This window comes from Crotalus tigris, unplaced genomic scaffold (assembly GCF_016545835.1).
Source record: "Crotalus tigris isolate CLP2741 ecotype Arizona unplaced genomic scaffold, ASM1654583v1 scf7180000017628.32516253702:7417878, whole genome shotgun sequence".
Lineage (NCBI taxonomy): Eukaryota > Metazoa > Chordata > Lepidosauria > Squamata > Viperidae > Crotalus > Crotalus tigris.
In genome coordinates this window covers 2043149-2068802 of record NW_024096523.1, presented here as the reverse complement: position 1 = coordinate 2068802, position 25654 = coordinate 2043149, and the positions used below count along the sequence as shown (strand labels likewise).

Sequence of the window (25654 nt, the reverse complement as noted above, 5' to 3'; positions counted from 1 at the left end):
ATTTTATTTTCAGAAATTGAAATAAATTTCTACTACAGAGTTTCTCCACTGAAAATTACATATACATTCCCCAGTGATTTTGAGATTGTTAATTTCTGTTACAATCCTGTGCAGACACATATTTCAGTTCTACTCAGAGAAGATACTAATGCTGTAGAAAATTTTCAGCAACATTGTACTGTAGGAAGAAGATAATTAGCATTGTATTGGTTACATAAGACTATATCAAAATGACGTAGTCAAAAGATGTACCTATTATAACTTGTATGGGTTTGTTAGATAATATTAATGATGGCCTTCCCTTTACTGAATGTGTTCAGGTGGATGCTGGACAGCCATTTGTCAGAGGTGCCTTAATTTGGGTTCCTGTATTAAGCAAAATATTGAAGTAGTTTCCATGTTTTTCTTTTCTTTTCTTTTATTAAGTCTATGCAAATAATTTGATGCATTACAATCTGAGTGACACATTAATTGATAAATTGTGCTTGCTTAATCATTCCATTCCTATATTTTGGTATACTAATGGCATTAGGAAAAAAAAAACATGTTACTTTTAGTCAAACAATCTTTGACTAACAATTTTTCTATACTCCCTTCTCTCTTCAGATCTTCTAATCACAAATTTGTTAGAAAGACATATACAATTTTAATAAATATACTTGATAAGATTGGAAATATGTGTATTGAATGCTAATTTATAAAGATATTTTCTCTTTTTATGCTAAAAAGTTGAGGCTTACAGTAATTGAACACTATTTTTTCTAGCAGTTAATATAACCAATGCTTCTTTATTGCCCTAGAAGAAATGGCTACATATCTTCGTTATGTGAGAAGGCTAGATTTCTTTGAAAAACCAGATTATGACTACTTAAGAAAGCTTTTTACAGACTTATTTGATCGCAAGGGTTATATGTTTGATTATGAATATGACTGGATTGGTAAACAACTGGTAAGTATAGTTCAATATTTTTTTATATTCTTAAAAAATTGACTTTTCTAATAGACAGTATAAAAATGTAGTAACCTTTATTTAGCTTACATTGTATTGCTTAGGTAATGTTTTATTGCTCCATTCTTTATGATAAGATTATATGCTAGCTTTCTATGCATTGATGCAAAGTGGCTGTAAAAGGCATACAATAGTTAAAATTTTGTAAAAACCATTCAATTCACTATTAAAACTAATTCAAATTAGAATGGCCCTGCTAAATAGAAGATGTTGATTCATTCACACAAAACCACCCCCTCCCCTCTCTGCTAAAAATTATATTGTGTGGGTGAGAGAGACCGAACTATGGCACATTATTACTCCATATTCAATTTACAATCAGTACTGTTCCAGTATCCCATAGTACAGTGGTTCTCAACTATTTTTCACTACAGACCCCTTTAAATACCTTTTGTGGCCATAGACCATGACACAGATCCCAAGACTTAACTCAAGATTTAAATCAACATTTCTTCAAGCTTTCCCAGAACCCCTGTGATGACATTGTGACTCCCCAGGAGTCTGTGGACCACAGGTCGAGAACCATTGCCACAGTATATTTTAATGAACATCTGTTGACTTTTTTTCTTAGAAGAACTTTTCACTTGCCTCAGTTAAATTCCATTCTTTTATGTTCAGCTTCTTTTTTTAACCCAGCAAGATAATCTGAGTATTATCTCTTTCTTTTAGATTATTGTTAGGACAGTTTTGTGTCACCTGAATTTTGTAGGTCCATTGCCTCCCTTTTCTCATGCAAGCGGTTTAAAGAATAAAGAGATTTACTGAATTCCATGTAGTACTTTGCTTCAATTTGTTGAGAAAACATTGATGAGCACTCCTGAATTATAATTTTCATACACCTATGAAACTAATAAATTATTTTAAGATACCATTAACTTATTATAAGTTAATCTTATAACAAACCAATGAAATTATTCCCCTTTGTCCACATGTTCCAATACTAAAGGCTTGCAAGTCAAGTTATCTTTCACTATTTCTCAAAAAAAAATAATCTTTCACTGTTTCTCAAAAAATAATAATAATAATAATAATTTGTTGTCCCAGTTTTCTTATTATGTACCTATAATGCATTCTGTGCAGCCTACTCCAGTGGGTTCCATCCATTCAGATCCTGCGATAACTTCCAATAGAGAAGCACATCCACACCGAGATAAGATGCAGCAGTCCAAAAATCAGGTATGCCTGTTTCATGTTGCATTGTAATAGTAATAGCTTGTGACTAAAGTTATATATCATTTGTTTCTTTGCAGAAACATTTATTAATATCAATGTTTTGACTCTAGACTTTAATCTTGTGTAATACTATATTGTACAATATAATGCTAAAAGTTATTATTGTTAGTACAGGCATAATTAAAAGGAATTTGAAAGTTTAATAGTGGATTTGAGATTATCCCATTGCAGTCTTCAAAGGGAATTTCTCCGTCTTCACAGTGGTTAAACATATTATCATGGGAATTAATTAGAGTTCTGTATAATCAGTATCCTCTTTAGGTCAGGATTTGAAGCCAGCTTCAAACTCATACTTTACATATTTTTATTGCTGAATTCTGTTCGTTTGGGGGATAATACTGATAATAATTTATTTGGTCTAAGAAAGGAAAAATTCATCTGTAGAAGTAGTCCCACTTTCATTTGATCTTTTTATAATCATTGAAGTTGTTTATTTTGAATCTTCTGAATCTATTTTTTTTTATTTTAAAAACTAAAATAAACAATGAACTTTAAATGTAAAATTAACATTATTATTATAATTCCTGTAACTAATTTTGATTTCTTAGAATTTTCGGAATGAAAAATAACCACATGGAAAATATTTTTTGTCAGCAAGAATGAGTGATAACATACTATACTGTATTTTATCTTAATTTTTGTGTTTTTATACACTCAGGTTTTTCCAGCTCTGTTGCATGGAACCTGAGAAATGGAAGTGGGGAAAGAAAGAAAGAGAGGGAGGGAAGAAAGCAAGGATGGAAGGAAGGGTAGACATGAAATAACAGAGTGGAAGGAAGGGACAGGAAGAAAGGAAAGGAAGGGAAGAAAGGAAGATTTCCAGCACTCCCTACCAGCTTCCTACAAGGAAACTCAATAGGGAAGCTGGCGGGAAGTCAGAAGTTGCTTCTGCTCCAACTGTTCCCCCCCCCCCCGCTGCTTGTGGTCATCTTGTTTCTCTGTTCCTCACTAAAGAAATACAGTATCTCTGAAACAGTGATCCATTGGGTCACAGGTTTGCTAGTAATAAAGTGTATATTAATTTTGCCATCTCGACATTATCTTTAAATATAAAATAAGTTATAACTTTAAAATATAGTAAGATAGGTTATGGACATATCATGTTTTAGTATTTAGGCATTAAATTTGACTATAATTCAATATGTATAAGTTAAGTGTGCGTGCCATGGAAATACTGAAGTTCTTCTCATTTTATTATTTTGTGCTCCTCAGTGAAAATTCTTGAGGTGTTTATGAAATGGGAAACAAAACAGTATTTTCAATAGAACAGCCCACCTAAAACATTCTGTAGAATATTTTAAGTTGGCTATGTCCAGCTATTCCATGTCTTAATGGAACAGAACTAAAAATGTTTCAAGTATTGTGGCCATTGGTAGCAATGGACACTCAGAACAAGTCCCTTGCCCCTTTGTTTTTCATCCATATGAGGATGCAAGAATAAGTAGGATAGCAGTCTATTATTACAGCTTTCTCCCCAAAAGTGTGTGTACATGTGTGCGTGTGTTCTTTAATTAGCTATTAGGTTCAGTTTGGTTCAGTAAGTGAAATCAACATAAAATCATGTTTGCATTTCTAAATGCATACTGGAGATTTCTTATTTGTAGGCCGAAGATGATGCCCAGACTGCATACAGAAATCTTCAGCAAGCTACACCAAGACAGCAACTTTTCATCACTATAAATGCACTCTGATAACTCCACATCAACAAGCAAAATAGATAAGATCAGAAAATAACTATAATACTCTAAAACAAGATTTAAAAAATGAATCCCCAAAGAGGGTTTGCTTTAGAGAGCACACAGATAGAATATAAACTAAGCAACACAAGCATCAGCTACAGTGACTCCAGCCTAATCGCAAGTCCCTCACAGCACTCCTGTTCTTCCTTTTATTCTTCCATCAGGAAAAGTTCAGTCGGGAATGGGTAATGATTTAAACATGTGGTGTGTAATTACCTTCCCACTGCTTTGTTCCAGTAGTGCATTTCTCTGTTACCTAAGCATACATTAAACTTGATTTAGAAAATAAAATCCCAATCATAGGAAGCAAGAAACACTCAAGTTGCTTGAAGCAATACTTGAAATGATGACAATAAAAAAAGCTGAGTTTTGTTTCATTCTCAAACTCTCAAAACACTCAGATCATGGGTGTTTTATTTCAGCAACATATTTCTTGATCAGCTGTTTCATAATCAAAATGGTTCTCATTGGAATCATTTTGCATGCCTCTAATTATTCAGAATAATTTAGAAATTAGTTTTCTAAATAAAAGTGTATAGTTTCCAAAAATTAGTTTCCCAAATATTTTTATTCTGTATGGAATTCCATGTTTGAAGTGTTGTTAAACTCATTGTTATGCATCTTTTTTTTTAAAGGAGGGGGCGGACTTTAAACTGATTTTTTTTTTGCATTTGTACATGTTTTAGTATATGTGCATAGGCTTCTATGAATTTTTGTGCTTTTTATTTAGAATAAAATACAATTGATTAGCTGCATGGTGTATTTAATATATTTTGGGTTCTTTTTCCTCTTCTTGTATGCATGCTTAATGCATTATATTACTGGCAGTCAACAGACCACAGGGCAGCTTGGGACCCCCATCAGGCCAATCCCCATCACTTGAGAGCTCACCTGGCAGCAGATAGACATGGTGGCTCGGTACAGGTATTTTCTGTTTTTTGCATGACTATTTCCACATCTTAATCTTCTTGGACAAAAATGGCATGTGTTTAGTTGCCACTGAAAATTTACTTCTAATTGTGTCTATAACTAAATGTCTTCTGTTATAAAAACCATAATAAAAAAATCAGGCAACATTTGTTTTTGTTTCTACAAGTGCTTGTAGAAGAACAGCCATCTGCATTTTGAAGAAAACATATTTGGACGACTCCTAGGCAATAAAATTGTCATTGAATGATGTGTAGTGGAAATGGCAGTGCCATTAGAGCTTCAAATGATTGCTGACTACTAGTAATATTTTGATCGTACGAATCACCATTTATAGTAACGATTTTTAGTCCCTATTTAATGTCCTTTTATGCTTATGATTGAAAACAATATTGATATTCCTGTTGTTATAATAACCCATTGGAAGTATAGTCAAATTCCCTGCCTCAACGTCTCATTTGCCTGGCTTGTGAACTTTGTAATTGCTTAGTGAGTAATATATTTCAAATATATTATGCCTATGTAGCTGTTCATTCTCTCTAAAACGGTCTTGAAAAACAAGTTTACTAAATACAGTAAAAGTTGTTGCAAGTCTGTGTGATGTAAAGAGAGCTCATGTATCTATGATTATATAAATTTGTGCAAAAGGGAGAAGTAAATGGAAAGTTCCCTGTCACCTACTATTCTTTCTCTGTTTCAATAGGATCTGGATAATGTCCTGCTGCTTTCCCAGCAGTTCTTTTACTCCCTTGATGTCCTTTTCTTTTGCTTCTGCCAAAGGGCTTGTTTCATATTTTTTTTACCACCAATATCTCTCCATTGCTAATTATATATTTTACTTGTATATTTTTGAATGGCTATATAGCAATTTCAAATCACCCAGACCTTCCAAAAAAGATATATTTGAAGAATCATTTGTGTAGCTGTAGTTGGCTTGTCTGCTGTTGTCTCTCATACTTAATGATAATCTAATTTCCTGTATTAAATTACTATAATTTGCATCTGAGACAGGATTAGTAATTTAGGGATAAGCCATAGAGATAATAATGCTTTTATGCATCATACATTCTGCTTTGTTGAAAGAAAATTAGACTGCTTCATTTTTTGAAACCTGGCCATAATTCCTAAGTAAAAAAAGATATTTGCATTGTAACTAATATTGAAGTATAACATCTCCAAGGAAATGCATTATTTGTTAATTATTATTTTTTATATTGTTGCTGTAGGACAGAAGTCCCCAAGCTTTTGGGCATCAGGGACTGGTTGCATGGAGAAAGGTTTTTCCATGGACCAGAGGGGTTTTTCCGCAAACTGGAGGGAATATGGTTTTGTGTGCTGCCTGCATCCTGCAAATGGGTCTTTGCTTCTTTATGCGGACCAGTTGCTGGCATACTGCGGCCCGGTATCGGTCCATGGACCAGGGGTTGGGGACCTCTGCTGTAGGATATCTTTTAGATTGTAGTCTTCAGCTCATAGACTTTTAAAAATGTTTTCCATCAATTAAATTGTTTTCAGGGTTGTTTACTACAGTTTTTGAAAACATGTAACAAACTTCTTTAATATACATTAACAGCATGCCAGAAAGATGATTTGATTTCTCTTTGGGGTATTTCTCACCTTATTCAACCTTCCGTAATCACTTTGTCAACCTTTGTAATGGGCATAGGAAATAATTGTTATTTTGTACTGTGAGTGGGAATCTAGTGCCATTACCATGACCTGTTTTATATTTTTGGGAAAATAGAACTGTATGCTAAGAAACATAAGTATTAGTTTCTACTAAAGGTTGTCAGTGATGAGAGAAGTAGTTCATCTATGCAAAATGGTTTATTTGTTTGTGCACTTTGTTCCTGGTACAATCATTTTCTTTCTTTAACATAGTTTCCTAGCATTTAAGATACTAGTCTACATTACTGAATTTGGCAATCATTAAGCAATTAACAGCATCTTTAAAGATAATATTTTTGGAATCAAAATTCTCTGACTTGAATTGAAATAATCAATTGGTAATGATTATATTTTTAAGTCACTTAGAATTGCAATTTGTTTGTTTTTATACTCTTCCTTCAGTTTTATTCTGTGTTTTGCATTTCCACTAAAGAAAATATGATTCATGTTATAGAGAGAAATTAGCTGAATTCATTCTCCATTTTCCTGTCTTGACTGAGTTTAAAATGCTGTGCTATAGATTTGATCCCATATTAAAAACATCCCAAAGAAATTTGAAATTTGATAAGATAACCTTTATTGTCATTTTTATACTGTGGGCACAATGGCACACAACAAAAATGAAATTTAGTTGCCCGCTCTCAAAGTGAAACACATACATGACACACACCTAAACATACTATGAACAACATATGTATAGACCCACATCCTTACATATATGTAGCAAATAAATATTAAATATTGTCCATCTTGAATATATAATGGAAGGAGGAAGCTTGAGAGTTCGCAAGGTTAATGCTGTATGGAATGAAATTCTGGCTGAATCTGGATGCTCTGCTTCAGATACCACGAAGCCTCCTCCCAGAAGGCAACACGGAAAACAAGTTGTGAAGAGGATGTGTGCAACAAACGAGCAACAGATATGCATTTAATTTATTCATACAGTTTATATAGCCACCAATAAAACTCACTTCTGAAAAACCATGCCAAGAAAATTGCAGGGACTAGTCCAGACATCTGTCAGAAGTCAAAAACTGACTTTAAGGCATTAAATGAATAAATAATGTACCAGGTGATGTTCTTAAAAGGAAAAGTCATATTTATTATACGTGCATTATGAACTCTATCTAGATCATGTATAGTTTACAAGGGCATGTAATAAGTAAAACTAAGTTGTTGATGCAATGAAAGACTTATGAGGAATAAAAACCAAATAGTAATGAAATGCTTGGTATTATGTTACCTAATTATCTTGCCTCTCTTCTCAGTTTTACTCTTTCTGGATACGTGTCCTCATTCACATTACCTTACCTAGGATTTTCGCATTAGTGATTATGCAGACAATAATGACAGAATGTCATTATTTAAAATTGCAGCCTATTTCATAGGCATACTTATTTATTAAATTGATTTTAATGGTTGTATGGCAGTTTATTATATGCAATTGAAAAGTGGATGTCCATCTTTCTGTGCAACAGGATTACTTAATAAGAACAGATGATTGCTTATCAGCTTAAAGCGTGATTGTTATCAATCAATCAATCTTATGTATCTAGTGAAGTTCATTGAATTTATTCCAGGGTAGTTAGCCAGAGATTTATTCAAGGATAACTACTATATATTAGGATTGTAATATTTTGTATTGCTAGCACCTATTTTGTAGATGGCTTTTTCTACAAGCAGTTGGAGAATAATAAGTAATGAATGAAGGCAGATATATGTGTCCCAGAATAATGTTGCAAGATCCAATCTGGGTCTACACTGGGACCAGAGGTTTACTCTTCTGAGCTTTTAGACTTGTTCTGGACCCCATCCTCAGAGGACCAAAGCACATATTCCAGTAGAAAGAAGTTCCCTGAGGAGTCTAAAAGCTTGGAAGAGTAAACCTCTGGTCCCGGTGACCGATCCAGATTGGATCTTGCAATAATTAGTAATAGAGAAACATGAGTGAATAAAAAAAAGTACTACCACTTGTGAAATAATATGTTCATACATTAATTTCAACTCTACATTGGAATTACCATGTAGTAATAATTGTATAAGTTATACAATTATTATTATATAATTTTTGAATCTGTTTCCATTGCAGGTTGTAAGTTCAACAAATGGAGAACTCAACACTGATGATCCTACTGCTGGCCGTTCAAATGCACCCATCACAGCCCCTACTGAAGTAGAAGTTATGGATGAAACCAAGTATGTATTGCTTTGAAATAATATCTTTGGAGACAGCTCATTTTATGAGATTGAATTTTCCAATTGAAACTCCCATGATATATAAGTTCTTAACTGTGACAAGTAATACATGAAGCCCTTAAACTTATTTTTTTGTTTAACTCTTAAGACGGGTCCCCAATCCCCGGTCCGTGGACCAGTACCGGTCCACGGCATGCCAGCAACCGGTCCGCACAAACAAGCAAAACCCCATCCGCGTGATGCAGGCAGCACACAAAACCCATATTCCCTCCGGATTTGCGGAGAAACCTCTCCCCATAGAACCGGTCCCTGGTGCCCAAAAGGTTGGGGACCTCTGCTCTAAGAGACAGGGGAAATGTGTATGAGAGAAATTCCATTTACTTGTCTATAAAATGGTTTCTTAGTTGAAGCTATTAGACTTTCCAGGCAGTACAATTTCCCCACAATATATTTCATATAGAATATTAGTAGAATAAATACTAGTACAAGAATGTGATAGAGGGGTTTATGCCATTATGCAGCTTGCTGCTGTCTGCAACAGCATTCAGGAAAAAAATTGCCTGAACTTTTTAAAATAATGTACAAAATACTCTCATTCATAATACAGGTGTATTTCAGCAAGGGTGTAGCTTTTATACATGAAAGCACTTCAGAATAGTTCATTTTCCCCTCCTGACGTGCACCAAAAATCTCCAAGTAGTGGGATATTTGTGTATATCTAACCATTTAGCTTTCTTTTTTGCATTGCAAATGAGTCAAGATTGCCATCTATAAAGGATGGTGTTAGTGACAGGCACAATTGAAATTACCGTAAATGCCGGCATACAAGGCGACCCGGCATATAAGACGACCCCCGTCTTTATAGCCGGGCCGCATTCCTAGAACATTGTCTTATACGCCGGAAACTACCAGTATTTCCGGTGTATAAGACGACTCGGCGTATAAGACGACCCCGTCTTTGGCACCGATTTCAGTGCTCGCGGAAGTTGCCTTATACGCCGGCATTTACGGTAACTGAAAATATTTCAATCTCTGGTTTGGAATTCTATACCACATTAAAACACCCAGAAAGAAGTATGATCTATGCAACAAATAAATAAGCAAGACATGCACGTTTGTTGTGCCCTAAACTATTTGAAGAAATTCCTAAACTACAAGCTGAAATATAATATTTTGAATGGCCTTGTTAGTTTGCTTCATTTGGTCTTCATTAATTTAACTGATGTGTTATTATCTTACTCATTACTTGACTATATGACTATATATTCAAAGTTTTCTTTAAAATATACTGCATTCTGATTTTTTTCCCCCCTTCCTTGTATTTTCCTCATATTAGCTGCCAGAAAGTGTTGAACATGTGGTGAGTTTTAAAGCACAGGCAGGCAGAAATAGCTCCAGAGCATTTAAAAACAAAAGTACAATTGGAAAAAACAAAAACAAAATAAATTTAATTGTTTTAATATTGGTCTTCTTTAATATAAGAAACCTGCTAACTTATTGAGGAGCACTTTTGCCTGCTTCAATTCTTATTTGTTTTGAAGTGATGTAGTTTTAATGTATTTTTATCTAATATGCCTGAATTTATGCTTTAATTTTAATTTATGCTTTAATACAGTTGTTTTGCCCATCGATTTGCCATTTTAAAGGGAAAACAACAATTTCAGGTATTTTAATTTCCGCAGTAATACCTTAACTTCATAAATAATTAAATATTTTAATAGCACTAAATTACAGTATATGTTTTCACCCATATTTACTGAGTTGTTAGTGATTGGTAACTGCTAACTAATAAACTCAAGGAACAATTTGTATTTTAGTACATTTCCACATTTCAGTCATTGTACTCACCTCAAAAAGCAGTCTATAAAATATTTTCACTTTTAATTTATTATTGGCAAGTTTTAGTTTTTGATAGAATGACAAATTTTCTAAAATGATGGTTGTTTTTTTTCTAATTTATGAATGCTAATAATTGCACCAGATAGGGAAGCTGTATTCATAATATCATTGGAAGTTCTTTTATGTTTTAAATAATCAAATATTTGGATATAATTAATGAAATTGTATTTGTTGGTTTGAAAAAAGCACCCTACTCTTTAGCCTCTCTCCTCATAACTTCTCATCCTTTTCATTATTAAAACTGAAGGAAATAAATTCATTAAACATTTATTTCCTCCAGTTTTCAATCTTCCATACATGATATAAACAGAAAAATGCAGGTGAAAATAGTGATTTAAAAAAGTTAATTCCTAGCTACTAATCATGACATAAAAGTACCATAAATATATTATAAAAACCATACCTTCAAATATAATAGTGTATAAAAATGTTACAGTAAAACTACAGAAAGCACTTTCAGTGGCAGTGATGTTGCATAAAGCTACTAACCCTTCTAATAAATTATTACACCTTCATTTTTAAGGAAGATCCTGGAGAAGCCATGATAATATATCCTAAGATATCTGTAGGAGAATATATTAAATAATACAATACAGTCGATTATGTCTAAAGTTTCTGTCAATTGGTTTCTTTTAACCTGTTTTTCATGCTTGAAATTAAATTTTAATTGCTGTGGCTAGGACGGATTATTCAAATAATATTTTTTAAAAAATCATGCAACTATATTTAGGTTGATGAAAAATTATCAGTTGCAGTCCCTATAAATACACTTAAACATTTTTAATATATATGATAATATATAATATATATTATGTAACTATATTTAGTATTTATTTTGTATGTTTTACAGATAGCATTATTTTGAATTTATGCTGTATTTTTATATAGTGAAGCATATTTCATTTTCTATGCTACCAATAATTCAGCCCATACAGTCTCCGTATGGTAACCACAATAATTTTGTCTTTTCCATTATATTTGTTTGTACAACCCATCACAATTTACAGAATTCAATAAATTTATGAAATGAGTTTTGTTAGTGGGTTACCAGGGAGTTGAAAGCATAGGAAAAATAAAGTAATGCACACAAATAATGTTCTTTCGGTTGCAGATTTTAGATGGAAAAAAGTATGCATAAGGAAGTTCTAATTTTATCTCCCTATTTATTTATTTATTAAACATATTTGTATGCTGCTGCAAATAAAAAGATGACTCTTGGCAGCTTACATAAAAAGAATACAACCTTAAAAAGAAATAAAATTACAACAGCATAGAAAAATAGGAAGAAAATAAAAGATGGCCACAATAACAACTTTTATCAGGAGAAGACTCTTAAAAATATCTTGATCTTGAGGTGCTTGTAGCAAATCAGTATAGAGGGGGCAGTCTAAATTCCACAGCAAGGGACCATGTCACAGTGTCAGCATTGCAACAGAAAACAGAGACTCTTTGCCTCAGCCTCCCCAGAGTGTGGAATTTGCAGCAATCTTTCCATCTAGATCTAATTGGTCAGTCAGAATTTGGTTGGACAAGGTGGAGAAGGGACCCAGGTGCCAAGCCATGTATGGCTTTATAGGTCAAAAACAGCAACATATAATATATTGGACCTGGAAACTAATACAGATGGACATTCACATAGCTGAAATGGAACAAGTAAGGATTGTGAGGGAGGTAATTGGGTTGATAGGAATATTTGAATTTTATTTTGCTGCTGCTGAGACAGTGACTATAAATCTACCTTCCGGTAGTTATCCAATATCATTTTTCTTGGTGGTCATCACATCAGGAGGGGGTAGTTGATTCCAAATCAAGGAAACTATAATGAGTTTGGATTAGCAGTTGAATGTACTGGTCTGCTGTAATTCTCTTCCACTGTTCAGTCTGGAGGCCAAATGAGTGATATAGCCTTCCATCAGAATCAGAGTTTTGAATTGAATGTTCAAGGATGGGGACTCAGTTGCCCAGTTGTCTCCAGGCATTGTCTTCTGTTTGTCAGCCATTGTGCTTTGTTTTCTCCCATCCACTAAAGAGATAAATATGAAATTGGACATTTAGGTATTTCATTGTCATATGGACAGAAGAGAAGACAAGAAAAAGGAAATAATTACCCTCAGGTGCAGATTTGGTTTGACTGCCATCTATATAAACTTTGTCTGTCTGTCTGTCCATCCATCCCGCCTTTATTGTTTTTTACAAATAAGGTGGCAAACATAACCTTCCTCCTCCTATTTTCCCCACAACAACCACCTTGTGAATGAATTGGGCTGAGAGTGACTGGCCCAAGGTCAAACAGCCTGCTTTTATGGCTAAGGCAGGACTTGAATTCACAATGCCTTGCTTTCTAACCTGGTGCCTTAGCCACTAGACCAAAAGGCTCACAGATTGGATGGCTTTGGCTGGAAAATTTCTCACTTTGGAGAACATTTAGATGCCTAGCCAAGTAACAAGTCTTAAAAGGTTAAAGATCCCATTTTTAACTATCATTCTAAGAAGATAAAAGTAGCTAATTTTTTTAATTGTATACTCCCAAGTAACTAATCAAATGCTTAATACACCATCCAAGTTTTCAGAACAGGCATGATATCATGTAAAATGACAAGTGTGAACACTTTCAAAAGAAATGCTTTGTATTGTAACTCCAATGTATTGAGTAAGAACCCTTTTAAACACATAATACAATATCATGTATAAGGCTAGGATGAAGAGCTTAACATTTGAAGGTGAGTCTCTTTAGTTTGCAATGACGCTTCAGTTGGGGTACAGAGACTACACAATATACTTGCTGTATTGGTTAGAATACACCATTATGTCTATATTGGCAATCAAGATCAAACTAAACTAAACCAAACTATTCCAGCTCCTCTTTTCTGCCACTAATAGCAAGAAACTAGGCCAAAGAAATTCTTTGTTAGTATCCTCCATACACATTTTTTTATTATCAACATTTTCAAGATAATCTTTTCAGAGAAAGTGCTTCCCTGATTTTTTCCTTTTCCTGGTTTTATTTTCATATTATGGCAGATGGTTGGGTTTTGTCCATAATTAAAAATACCTTTCTTCCAGAGATCATCACTGCAAAAAGCCTACTATAAGGCAAACAATGGTTTCTTGAAAAATAATTCACTATTCTAAGCAGGACTAGTTGATTAATCCCATTTAAGATCCATTAACCACTGTATTCATGCTAATAGATTAACATATGTTTGCATTCTCTAATGTAGTTTCTCGGAAAAGTGTTTCCCAACAAATTTCTGTTAAATAGTTCATTTCTATTTCCTGTATAAGGTCTGAAACTTTTTAGAATATTTAATGCATGGTAGAATAAATTAGTGTAGACTAACTATAAGTTTTAATAACAGTTTTAGTATGAATGCTGGCTTCATAGATATTTCAGCCCTTGAGAAGAGAGGGAGAGAAGAGAATTTGGAAATAACAAATATTTAGTACATATGAGAGTGAGGCCCTCTAGTGATCATTTACTTAAGAGCACACATTTCGCTGCAGTTAGTTCTTTTGTTGTATTTAAATACTTTTAACATAGCTGAAATGTTACAGAATGTCTCTAAGCCCAGAAATGATGTTATAATTTAATACATGCTACTCTTCTCATTTTCTTTAGTTTTACAATGAAGCACATCTATATGTCATCCCTTAAGATTAATTTAAAAAAATACTTAGAAAAAGAGCAATTTACAGTTTTCTGGTAGGACAATATGTTTGATATATTTTTAATCATGGTTTTAAAAACTAGGGGATGAGTTCTGATTATGCTTAGCTAACCCCACAAAATATGTTCTAAAACAAGACTTGGTTAAGTCTCAAGTTGATCTGCTTTTTAAATCCCTGATTTTATAATAAATCAGTTTAGAGGTATAAGTTTAAGTCTTGTTTCATACCCTTGAATTTCTGATTACTGTTTATTCAAGCAAAGATTACTTTAGCTTCCTTAGAAATTGAATGAACTTTGCAGAAATAATAGTTCTTTGTAAAATAGACAAAAATGCCAAATCTTGAAGAAATTTTGAGATTTCTGCCAAGTGTCTTTATACATTTGCTATTCATTTAATTGCTGATATTTCTTGGAAGATGCATCCGTTTTGTAGGCAGTACTGACCACAGCAAGAGATCCAAAATGTTAATTTTCAGATGGATACATCTGAAATACAACATTTTTAGAATGTAAGGTGTTCCAAAAAAGATTTGAATTATTCCATTTTGTTGTTCTACAGTTGCCTTAAAATGATACTTCACAAAGAAAGCCATAGCTACTTAGGACTAAGTTTAATATTAATTTGTTTTTGTTTTGCTTGAAACAAAAGTATAAAAATATTAAGAAGGACGGGAATATCCTTCCCAGCAATTTGTATAAACATAACATATGTTATAGATATACTACTGTATAAGATACTTGATCCTTTTCAGAATAGGGCTAGGGAATTATGTTAACTAAAAAAAGTTTCAAGCTCTTTTATTTTGGGGCAATTGGCATCAAATTTACAAGAAGTATAATAAAGGAAGAGATGATAGGTATAGATTGTGCAGTGGCAAAATGACTTGAATATTTATCTTTACCATGCAAGCCCAATGTAGTCTTCTGAAGTTCAACTGCTGTACAAGGTTTTAGTAAACAGAAATGTCATTTTTTTGGCTTCCAGGATCATAGGCAATTTTGTTAATAACATGGTTTTACTTGATGTAATTATCTTTTATAATATGGTCTGTATGCTATTATAAAAACAGCACAAGCAGTCCAGAATGCTTTCCTATTGATAAACTAGTAGGAATGTTCACTACCTTTGTTGTTTGCCAGTCTTAATTCTACAGTGTACTATGAGCATTTAGCTTTTAGCAATGCTACAACAAAAGAAATTAAATAGGTATTAATTACCTAGATATTACCTAGAAATTAATAGATATTAATTACCTAGAAATCCTAGAATTATGGAGAGGTATTTTTACACTTGTCCTAATTTTAATAACACATCCTACTCTCCCAGTTGTCCAGGGGAAAGGAGAATCCTTTTTTTTAAGATTACCCTCTCAAATACCCATAAAATCTGTCCATTGTATTAAAATAATAGGCTAATTGTAATAATGAGACATAAATACTGTAATATTGTTTCTGCACACTGATTAAATCAGATTTATAAGAAAATGCCTGCATTGTCCTTATATTGATATTCTGTTATGACTGTACTATGTCATCATCTATTTAGATGCATAATGGAGTGGCCTATATTATATATCTTCATTTTTAAATATTTTTGTTTGCTATAATGCATTTTAATATTACCTGAATGGCTTCAATTTCAAAACTTTATGAAAACCTATGAAGTAACCTTTATCAAGCATGCTTTTTTCTGTTTATATAAGATTGTTTTTATGAACAATTTTAGGTGCTGCTGTTTCTTCAAGCGAAGGAAAAGGAAAACCATTCAACGTCACAAATGACTTTGGAGGAAAGCAGACGGCGTGGAATTACTCACTTACTCATCTGCTATATCATGATAAGTCATCTCTCTAGTTACCACACATTTTTCCAGCATCATCTTTAAGTGAGAAGATTCTCATACTTGATTTGATTTGGTGGTTCAGCGTATTTTTAATTTGGATCATCTCTCCTGGAAGCTTTAATGCTGTGTCAACATAAAAGTACCTTTTGATCACCAAGATACAAAAAATGCTTTTTTTTTCCCTCAGAAAAATTACTTAGAAAACATTAGCAGTGATTAGCTGAAGACCAGATAATTTATAAACCTGGTATTTGCTAAGGTTTGGGGAATGCTGAAAGTGATTAAAAGAGACAACACTGGAAATAAAGCTATTATTGTCCAAGCATTTAAAATATCTTGCTTTAAGATTTCTTTTCTCAGTAATAGTTTTTTTAAAAAACTTTTTTTCCAGTTGTTGCTCTGGTGGTACTACATTTGCAAACTTGCCAGTTAAAATTATTACAAATATGGTAGAGTCACTGCCTGGTGGTACTAAGACAGAAGCTAGATGAATCATTTGAAGACAAAGCCTAAATGCTGTGCTTTCTAAGGGAGGAGGTGTATCAGTGTTTGTAAAATCTGGGCTTTCAAATCTGCTTTTGTTGTACCTCTAGTTGAGATGCAGTGTAGTTAAAGTGGCAATAGTGCTTGTACTGAAATGCAAATATTTGTATAATGCAAGTTGTGCTTCCAGTTATGTATGACATCAATGCTGAAACATCAACTGAAAGTTGCTTAAGGGTTATAAAACCACACTACTAGGAAATTACTGCAAACATGTAGAATGGGAATCACAAAACGTTAATCAAAAATTATTGTTGAATGACAGTTTTAAAAATGAAGGTCTGGATGTGCCAAGTAATAAACTGAGGTATGTATATTATTGGTTTAAGAAAGGAAAATGGAAGTGGGTTAACCATAATGTTCCTTCAGTGAATGTTAGCCTATGGTTTATGATTGCCGCTGGGGGTTTCTAGAACATTCTTACATTTCAACAAAATACTGCATCACTAAAATACAGCTGATTGGATTGATTAGGTACTTTCCTGATAATTCCTTAAAGTGCCTGTGTTATGAAATAACAATTCATTAGAAAAAGCAGTTCTTCTCTTCCTCCTTCTCCCTTCAGTTTGCTTTGTTTAAAGCCATAATGACAGAAGCGTATGTTTATCATGTTAAGCTGCCAGTATCATAAGGATTTGAGTAAAGGAAATAAAATGGCTAGACAGATTTGTTGACCAAAATGCAAATTATGTGTCTTCTTATAAAAAGGGTTTCCTAGAGCTAACTTTTGTCTATCAGTGCATGCCTTTGGGCATAATTATTTATTTTTAATATCTTATGGTAACATTCAAAATGTGTATTAATTGATAAATGCACACCAGTTGAATTCATTATTGCATTTACAGGGATTGTTTTATAATTTATTTTTCTTAACTGCCAAACTGCATTGTGTTATCTTGAATTAAGCACACATATCTGGCTATTGTTAATCACTGTTTCTGTTAGTGTAATAAATTCTCAATTTACCAACTTGATCTGACCAATAAAAGCATAAATTAGATAATTTAGTAAAAAAAGTTCCACTTGACCGTTTCAGCTGATTTTACTTTAAACACTAAAAGAGGCTGATTTTTTTTAAAAGAAGAAGGTAGGTGGTTAACACCTTCTTTTCAGTATTTGACCAAATTTCTTTTATCTATTATATTTGTAAATACTTGCAATATATTTTTATCATAACCTAGCCGTTTCATTTTCAAGGTTTTCTTTGCCCTGTACAGTGTTTATATGATCTGAATTCCTTACACATAACACTGTGTATATTAATCCAGTTATGGTGAAGATTAAATCAATGTAAAGCTTGTTTGTTTTCTGCAAAGACTGGAATCTAGACATTGCTGTTTAGCAATATTTTAAGTACACCATTTTAATGCTAAGGAGAATGTTCTCACAAACGACTTGGTCAGTAGAAAGTTACACAGTTGTGTTCAGGTTAAATCAACAATGTCTCCATTTATATGCTTTTTCCCGGTCTAAACTAATAAAATCAACATTGCCTGAATGTATGAATAATAAAACACATCCCTGTTTAAAAATATGTAATGGATGAAGAAGAAAAAATAAAGGTAGTTTTTTTTAACCCTTGCTTTCATTCTTTTCATAGCACTGAACTATTGAAGTGATAAGAAAGTGGATGTTTGCAGACAGCTTCACGTATTGGTGTTTTCATTTAACGATTATGCCAGATATCGTAGATATTTAATTTTATTACATACTTTCTAATGTTGAGTGCCTATGCCTGGAATAATAGGAAAGTAGAAGGATATGGGTGAACGTGATCCTAGTATTAAAAATCCATCTTAAACTAGTTTAAAATTCTGAAAATGAAAAAATGGTAGGAAATGGGCCAAAGGGAAGTAGATCTGCAGGGATCAAAGACTCCTCATCTTCGAGAATTGTAGATCCTCTTTTTTCAAGCACTGACACAGAAAGGAGTTTTGGTTAAAAAAAAAAACAAGAAAGGAGAGAGATGGGTGGCAAGGTGGAAAGATAAAATATCATCAGCATACTTTAGATTAATAGTATGTAAAAATGTATGAAGCTCAAGATACCTTTTCAAGTGTATGAGCTTGAAACAATATTCATGTATTCCAAGGGTTTGTTTCAAGGTCAGAACAAAATATGCTGTTCCAAACTGAGAATGAAACTTAGCTATTATGAGCAGCAAATTTCAAATGTTACAGTCACAGAAAACTGAAATGAACCATTCCAACCTTGAAATAGATTGATGCAAGGCTTCCATGCTTGAAACCACACAAAATTGCTAGAGAAATGTACATTTTGATCTTACATTCATGAAGCACATTGGAATGAATTCATTGCTTTTGTTTCTTTGCTTAGCTCAGTTCCATAGCTATTCGTATTGGCAGAGTGCAAGACCTTATTTTTTTAAAAAGAGCTAACTCTAGTGAGGCAGCAACTAGTGGTTCTCAGGCTAGAGAAGACTATTACTTAGCCTAAGGGCACCAAGCAAACTGCCAAGTTAATGCTCATTGGTGGAAGGAAAAAGCCTAGAGTTTAATTTCTGGAATACTAACTTAGAAAAGACTTTGCATGAAAGGGCCAAATCATCTGTATAATATTCTTGTCTACAATAAAGCTGTTAATCTGTTCATCATGCCTAAGAATCTTCTGCCAAGTAAATCTGTTCCTAATATACTGAATCATTGATTTCATATTTAGTATGAGAATTGGGATGAAAAATCCCTTTTGCCCTTTTTTAAAAAATAAGATTTTATTATATTTGTGTGTGTGTGTGTCTATTGTTCTACCTTTTTTGTGACTAGAGGGGGGGACCAGAAATATTTCAAAATCCCACTGACTCTTTATTTAATACTTCTAAATTACTTCCTTAATAGGACACAAATTCAAACTTACTAGGGGGAATATTCCAACTGGAGTTAGAGCTGCTCAAAATAAAAGTCTCTAATAGCTGTGCTGAACTCTAGAAAAATAATATGTTACGTATGAGTAATTATTAATATTCATTTTCTTACCTCCTAGATATTCTCAAAGCATTAGCTCACATATATTTTCTATGCTGAATGAAACAAAGTGAAATCTTTATTTGTACTTATTTGTTCTACTTGTACTAGGTGGTCCTTGGTCAACAACAGTAATTGGAACCAGAATTTGCATTGCTAAGGTTTTTTTTTTCTTTTTACAACCCTTTAATCCTTTGTTTCGGGGTGGAGTCAGGGTGACTGAGTGGAGCTCAGTGTTTTCTGGCTGGATGCCCTTCTTGACATCTATACGGAATTCACAGCAAATATTTTCTCTTTGAACGCTCAACCTTCCAAGTGGGGAGAGAACGTCTTCACCTCTAGGCCACTGCACCACTCAATTTCTATTGCTAAGTATTTTGTTATATAGCAGAATATTATATATGATTATACCACTTAATGACAGAGATTCATGGTTACTATCATTAAGTAGGAATCTTGTGATCACAACTTCCAATTTCCTGACAGCTTCCTCATTGACCTGGTTTGCAGGAAGTTAGAGGGAAGATCACAAATCACAAGCATGTGGCCATAGAATGCTGTGACAGTTGGAAATCTGGGGCAGTTGCAGGGCACCCAAATTGAAATTGCATGACAGTGGAGGTACTGCACCAGCAGAAACTTTGAGGTCTGCTCAAAGTGCTCAAGGCAGCAGAAATTAGCAAAGCAAAGCAAAGGGCAAAAACAGGAAAGCACAGTTCATTGTATACAACAGTGGTTCTCAACCTTTTTAATGCTGCGACCCCCAACTGGTCGTAAGTCGAGGACTTTCCCTTCCCGGGAGTGCCGCGCATGCGTGATGCCACCCCCTGTGCTGCCTGAGGCATAGCTGGCAAGCGGCAGAGACAGAGCAGGCCGACCATCGACTGGGCCACCAGCTGGCCCAGCCCAAGGCAGGTAAGGCACCCAACAGGCCCCACGCGCACCAGCAACCCTCCCTGCGCCTGCTGGCCTCCTGCCCCTGGCCCTCTTTTACTTACATTTTTAGTAGTTTCTCAGCAGGGAGGGGTGGAAACTTCCAGACAGCTCACCTTCGCTGCAGACAGCTTGCAGCACCGTTTGCAGAATGGGACTTTTGGCGGGCTCAGCAGGGCAGAGACAGCCTGGACAATTCCTATTGGCTTTTGAAAGCCAATAAAATTAGATTCTATTCAAGAGAGTCTATTCTATTGGCTTTCAAAAGCCAATAGAATAAAAGGGAGTAGCACAGCTAAGGAAAAGAGGAAAAAATGGCGGACTGCGTTGTTTGGCAACCCCCGTGAAATGGTCGTTTGACCCCAAGTGGGGTTGCGACCCACAGGTTGAGAACCGCTGGTATACAAGAATTTAGCTGGGTAATCCAATGTCAACAGTTCAAAGATTCCACACTCATTTGCACTATTCAGGTGACCCTGAGGGCACAGATAAACCTTCAAGTGGTCTCAACAACTCAGAAACTGAATGCTAATGATCAGATGTCTGCAAGGAAAATATCCCCCTATTCTCCACCATTCAGTCAGAATGAAGAAGCTTCCTGGATGAGGAGCGAAACATCTTCAAGGGAAAAAAAATTCCAGTTGCCTTTTGAAAAAACATCTTTGGGACAACCATGACCTGGATTTCTGCGAATCTCCATAGACAATTAATATTCTTAACTTTATTTCTTAGGTGTTCCGTATACTTTAGTATCTTTAGTTTCTGGGCATACATAGCAGTCCTTCCATTGTCCACCGCAACAACCTTTTGTTGTAAATTGGTTTGAGAGTAACATGTAAAATATGTCTGAACTTCTGTATCTCTGAACTTCTGTATCTTCCCCATGCTAATCTGACACCTTAGCCAGTGCCATGGTGGCGCAGTGGTTAGAAATGCAGTATTGCAAGCTAACTGCCCATTGTAAGGAGTTTTGATCCTGACCGGCTCAAGCCATCCATCCCTCTGAGGTCAGTAAAATGAGGACCCAGATTGTTGGGAGCAATATGCTGACATTGTAAACCACTTAGAGAGGGCTGTAAAGCACTATGAATCGGTTTTTAAGTCTAAGTGTTATTGCTAATCAAATTAGTCTATTAGTCAATTGCATTGACTCTACCAATTTAATGTTTCATTGACCCATTTGATTGAAACATGAATAGATGGGATGATATTCTGTGTAATACTATTCTGTGAATGGTTAAATAATTGTGTTTGAAAGGAAAATTAAATTTAAAATCAACCTTTTGCACACTCCTTACAATTCTCACCTTATAAGTACATGTTAATTGGTAGAAGGGGGCTACAAACACTTACAACCTTCCCTGACTGCTTCCCAATTGATTTTCTTGGGAAGCTGGCAGAAAAGATTGCAAATAGCAATCACATGACTGCTTGACAACTAGTTGCAATCAGATCACAATCATGTGACTATACAATGTTAGTGTAGATGACATTTTGTGACAGTCCAAAGTTTTACAGGCTGTAAAGCACCCTTTCTGAGATGATGGTTAATTTGAACCATTATTAATTGAGTGTGGACAACCTTAGAATGGAGTGAGTAAATTTAAATTATTAAATTAAATTCTAACTCCACTTAGAGAAATTGGAAGCATATTTACATATGGATAAATATGCTCAGGGCTTAACTGGGACTCTGCTTCTAGCATAAAGAGACAGAACTAGGAGTGACATGATAACAGTGTTGCAGTATTTGAGGGGCTGCCACAAAGAAGAGGGGTCAACCTATTCTCTAAAGTACCTGAAGGCAAGACAAGAAGCAGTCAATCAATCTGTTTATTACAGCCATAAGGCCAGACATAATCAAAATATAACAACAGTGACAATTTTACTTCCATATTTACAGAATATAAAACCATCAAACAATCAATGTAATATAATCCAAATTTCTCAAAATAAAACATCATATTAAAATTTTTCAGACCTTGATAATGGTGCGACGTATTGTGCAAATGGTGGCACAAAATTGGGCAACCTGAGTTGATATAAGTAGCAGCTTTAGATAAAATTCATATCCCCTACCTGGAAACTTCTTCAATATCGGATATATAAGAATCTGTCTAGAGTCTTTATATAAAGAACAATGAAGCACTATATGGCTTAGGGTTTCTATAGAGCCATCACCACATGGACACAACCGAAGGTACATAGGAATGCCCTTAAACCGTCCAAAAAGGACTGCCAAGGGCAACGCATCCAGCCTGGCTAAGGTGAAGACAAGAAGCAATGGATGGAAACTAATCAAGGAAAGAGCCGACCTAGAAATAAGGACAAATTCCTGGCAGCTAGAACAACTAATCAGTGAAACAGCTTGCCTTCAGAAGTTGTGAGTATTCCATCACTGGAGGCTTTTAAGAAGGGATTGTACAGCCATTTGTCCAGAATGGTATAGGACAGTGGTGGTGAATCTATGGCACGGGTGCCAGAGGCGGCACTCAAAGCCCTCTCTGTGGGCACACGCGCCGTCGCCCCAGTCCTAGGCCTTCAGCTGGGCTTTATAAAACCTTTTCGCTTTAGGCCTCCGCAGCCGTGTGCAAAAAAAAAAAAAAAGGTCCAATCAATCAGTCAATTTCAACTTCTCGTAGGAAAAAAAAAATCTTGCAAAGTTGGAATTGATTGATTGAATTTTTTAGTCCCACCCAGTCTGCTGTTACCACTGCAGCCACGCCCACCCAATGGGCCACACCCACTTGGCACCCGAGGATGCATAAGTGGGTTTTGGGTTACAGTTTGGGCACTCGGTCTCTAAAAGGTTCGCCATCACTGGTGGTATAGGATCTTCTGCTTGAGCAAGGGGTTGGACTAGAAGACGTCCAAGGTGCTTTCCTATTCTGTAGCACCTTATCTGTCTGTCTCTCTTTCTTAAATATCCAAGAACAAGACTCTGTACTCTGGAAGTTCTTTCCAACCCATTTTGCTGCTAACAGACTTCCAGAAGAATCTCTCCCTTTTTAGAGCATGTTCGATATATAATTTTTTTTAAAATGAAACTGCTCTTTTAAAATTCTAATTGCTGCTTTAGCCATTCTCTGCTATTTTGATGTTTTTATTTCTGAGTTCTTACTGATGTTATTAATTGCCAACATAAAATAGAAAAGAGTTTAAATAAATTGCCTTGCTTTGTAACATAATTTGGCATGTGAAGGGAGGCATTTTTTCTTGTTTCTTTAAAAAGGCATATTTGTAATCTTTACACTGATCTCTTTACTTTCCTGCAACTTAAAAGCTTTTATCTTTTTATATACTGCTTGGCTGTAATAAGCCAATATTTATTTCATATGCTACATCGTTCACATATTTGTATACCATGTTTGTATACCATCTCGGGCTGCCATAAAGAAGAGGGAATCAAGCTATTTTCCAAAGCACCTGAAGGCAGGACAAGAAGCAACGGGTGGAAACTAATCAAAGAGAGAAGCAACCTAGAACTACGGAGAAACTTCCTGACAGTGAGAACAATTAATCAGTGGAACAACCTGCCTCCAGCAGCAGTAAATGCTCCAGCACTGGAAATTTTTAAGAAGAGACTGGACAGCCATTTGTCCGAAATGGTGTAGGGTTTCCTGCCTGAGCAGGGGGTTGGACTAGATGACCTCCAAGGTCCCTTCTAACTTTACTACTACTACTACTACTACTACTATTATTATTATTATTACGTATTGTGCATGCCTCTTTAAAACTGTGTTCTGAAGAATGTCTTCACTTTCATTTTGAATGACATGTACAAAACCTTTACTCAGAATGATGAAACAAGTCTTTCTAAGTATTCCAGAGGTACAAATGTATAATAAATTTGATATCTAAAACTCTAACAAGATTATTCCCAAGAGTGAAAAGGAGTCATTTATTAAAGAATCACACATCAGATCTGAGGAAGATTCAGCAAAATTAAGTATAACATAACTGAACAGCCATACATCTACTTTTCTATTTTTCTAATACAATCACTTACAGAATTATTACTCAATGTACAATAATACAAAGAGCTTCAGGTAGAATCATAGCGTTGGTAAGGACCATTCACCCAAGTAAAAGCTTATTACTGAAAAAATCCAAATCAAAGCAACTTTGAAAAATGGTAGCTAGCCTTTGCTTGAACACATCTAAAGGGGACCCTACCAATTTCTTCACTAGCTTGATAAACCTGTTATACTGGTTTTGTTTTGTTAGAAAAAAAAACGATTACTATGCTCAACCAGAATCTGCTTTCTCTTAACTTAAGACAGTTACTCCTTATCCTGCAGTGAGGAAGGTTATGAAGAAGACCACTGTCTTCTATGGATTCCCTTTAGATATTTATTATCTTATATGCTATCATTTCATAATTTAAATCAGGTAAACCAATGGAAGAAATATCCATGGCTGCTTCTGCAAAGGTATTCTGAAGTTAGAGGTAGTATGCTACTTGTTTCCCAAATCCTTGTGTGAAAATGCTGGCCAAGCAAAGTTTCCTGCTCAGTGTATCCCTAAACTTTCTCTCCCAATTCTGCTCTTCACAAGAGGCAATACTGGGAGATGGGAATGAAAGGCCCCTTTATATGAATGAAAGTTCACCTGGACATCACTGGCTAGAATGCATTAAATAAAACAGAGAATAGTATTGCCAGGGTAGGCTAGAATTAAATGTTTTAATTAAAGCAGAGATATAATTAAATTAAAATTGAATACAATTAATGTGATTATAATCCCATGTTTGTAGTGATTTGTACCATCACTTTAAACACAATTCTGTGGCAATCGTTCAAAATGATCTTGAAGGTTAAATTCCAGACTTTCAAGATGTGCATGTGACTTTCAGATCACAAAATGGTGCATTCTGATTTTAAGATGCTGCCTTTAAATTTAAATGAATTCTCAAAGCAATCATAGACTAATGTTTTTAAACTTTTAAGTAACAGTGCAAGTAGCAAGAGTGCTATCAAACAAATGAAACAATTGAAGTTGTAAAAGCCCATC

General features: G+C 34.6%; 1 protein-coding gene across 11 annotated transcripts in view; it reads left to right on the top strand.

Annotated features, from left to right (window-relative positions):
• Positions 1-18303, top strand: part of CSNK1G3 (casein kinase 1 gamma 3) — a 65186-nt gene extending 46883 nt beyond the window's left edge. For 5 of the 11 annotated variants that reach the window (XM_039334176.1, XM_039334178.1, XM_039334175.1 and 2 more), the window contains 6 exons: positions 801-949; positions 2090-2185; positions 4810-4905; positions 8666-8772; positions 10388-10436; positions 16068-18303. In XM_039334176.1, coding sequence (XP_039190110.1) covers positions 801-949; positions 2090-2185; positions 4810-4905; positions 8666-8772; positions 10388-10436; positions 16068-16226 — 656 coding nt within the window. In that variant the 3' untranslated portion in view covers positions 16227-18303. The other 6 variants (XM_039334181.1, XM_039334183.1, XM_039334182.1 and 3 more) reach the window with 6 other exon arrangements.
• The last annotated feature ends 7351 nt before the right edge of the window (positions 18304-25654 follow it).